At 77.8% G+C, this 513-nt stretch overlaps 1 protein-coding gene across 1 annotated transcript in view; it reads left to right on the plus strand.

Annotated features, from left to right (window-relative positions):
• Positions 1-79: 79 nt before the first annotated feature.
• MNEG_12693 (hypothetical protein) overlaps positions 80-513 on the plus strand; it is a gene marked incomplete at both ends in the record, with an annotated part of 5,621 nt that continues 5,187 nt past the window's right edge. Inside the window, one exon of the mRNA XM_014038836.1 lies at positions 80-439. Coding sequence (XP_013894290.1) covers positions 80-439 — 360 coding nt within the window. The remainder of the gene's footprint in view (positions 440-513) is intronic.

Raw genomic sequence — 513 nt, forward strand, 5'->3', positions numbered from 1 at the left:
CCGCCCGCCCCCACCGCCCCTTCCCTTGCCGCCCCGCCAGGACGCGACCCGCAGGCTGCTGCGGCCGGTGATCTGCCTGATGACGGCGCATGACGTCAGCGCGGCCCCGGACGCCTCCATCTCCTGGCCGCCCCCCGGCGGCGTCGCCGTGCCGCGCGACGCCTACCTCATCCTGCACGGCGCCCACGATGGCCCCCGCATGGGCAACCCCTCCCCGCCCGCCCGCGTGGCCGCCGGGCCGCCGCTGTCACTGGCGGCCGGCGCCAGCACCGGCGGCGGCGGGATGCGGAGGCTGTTGCAGGGCCCTCCGACCGTGGATGACGACGACGCCGCCCGGGAGCACGGCAGCGCGCCGCCGATCACAACCTTGGACTTCGGATTCGCGCGCGCGTTGTTTGCGATCACCCACGACGACAAGGCGGCCGGCGGGCTGGTGGAGGTGCAGACGCTGCGGCTGCGCCAGCTGGCGCAGGGGGCGGCCGCGGGGGCGGCGGGGGGGCTGGAAGACCCGGC

The sequence above is a fragment of the Monoraphidium neglectum genome (assembly GCF_000611645.1).
Source record: "Monoraphidium neglectum strain SAG 48.87 unplaced genomic scaffold scaffold03382, whole genome shotgun sequence".
Taxonomy (NCBI): Eukaryota; Viridiplantae; Chlorophyta; class Chlorophyceae; order Sphaeropleales; family Selenastraceae; genus Monoraphidium; species Monoraphidium neglectum.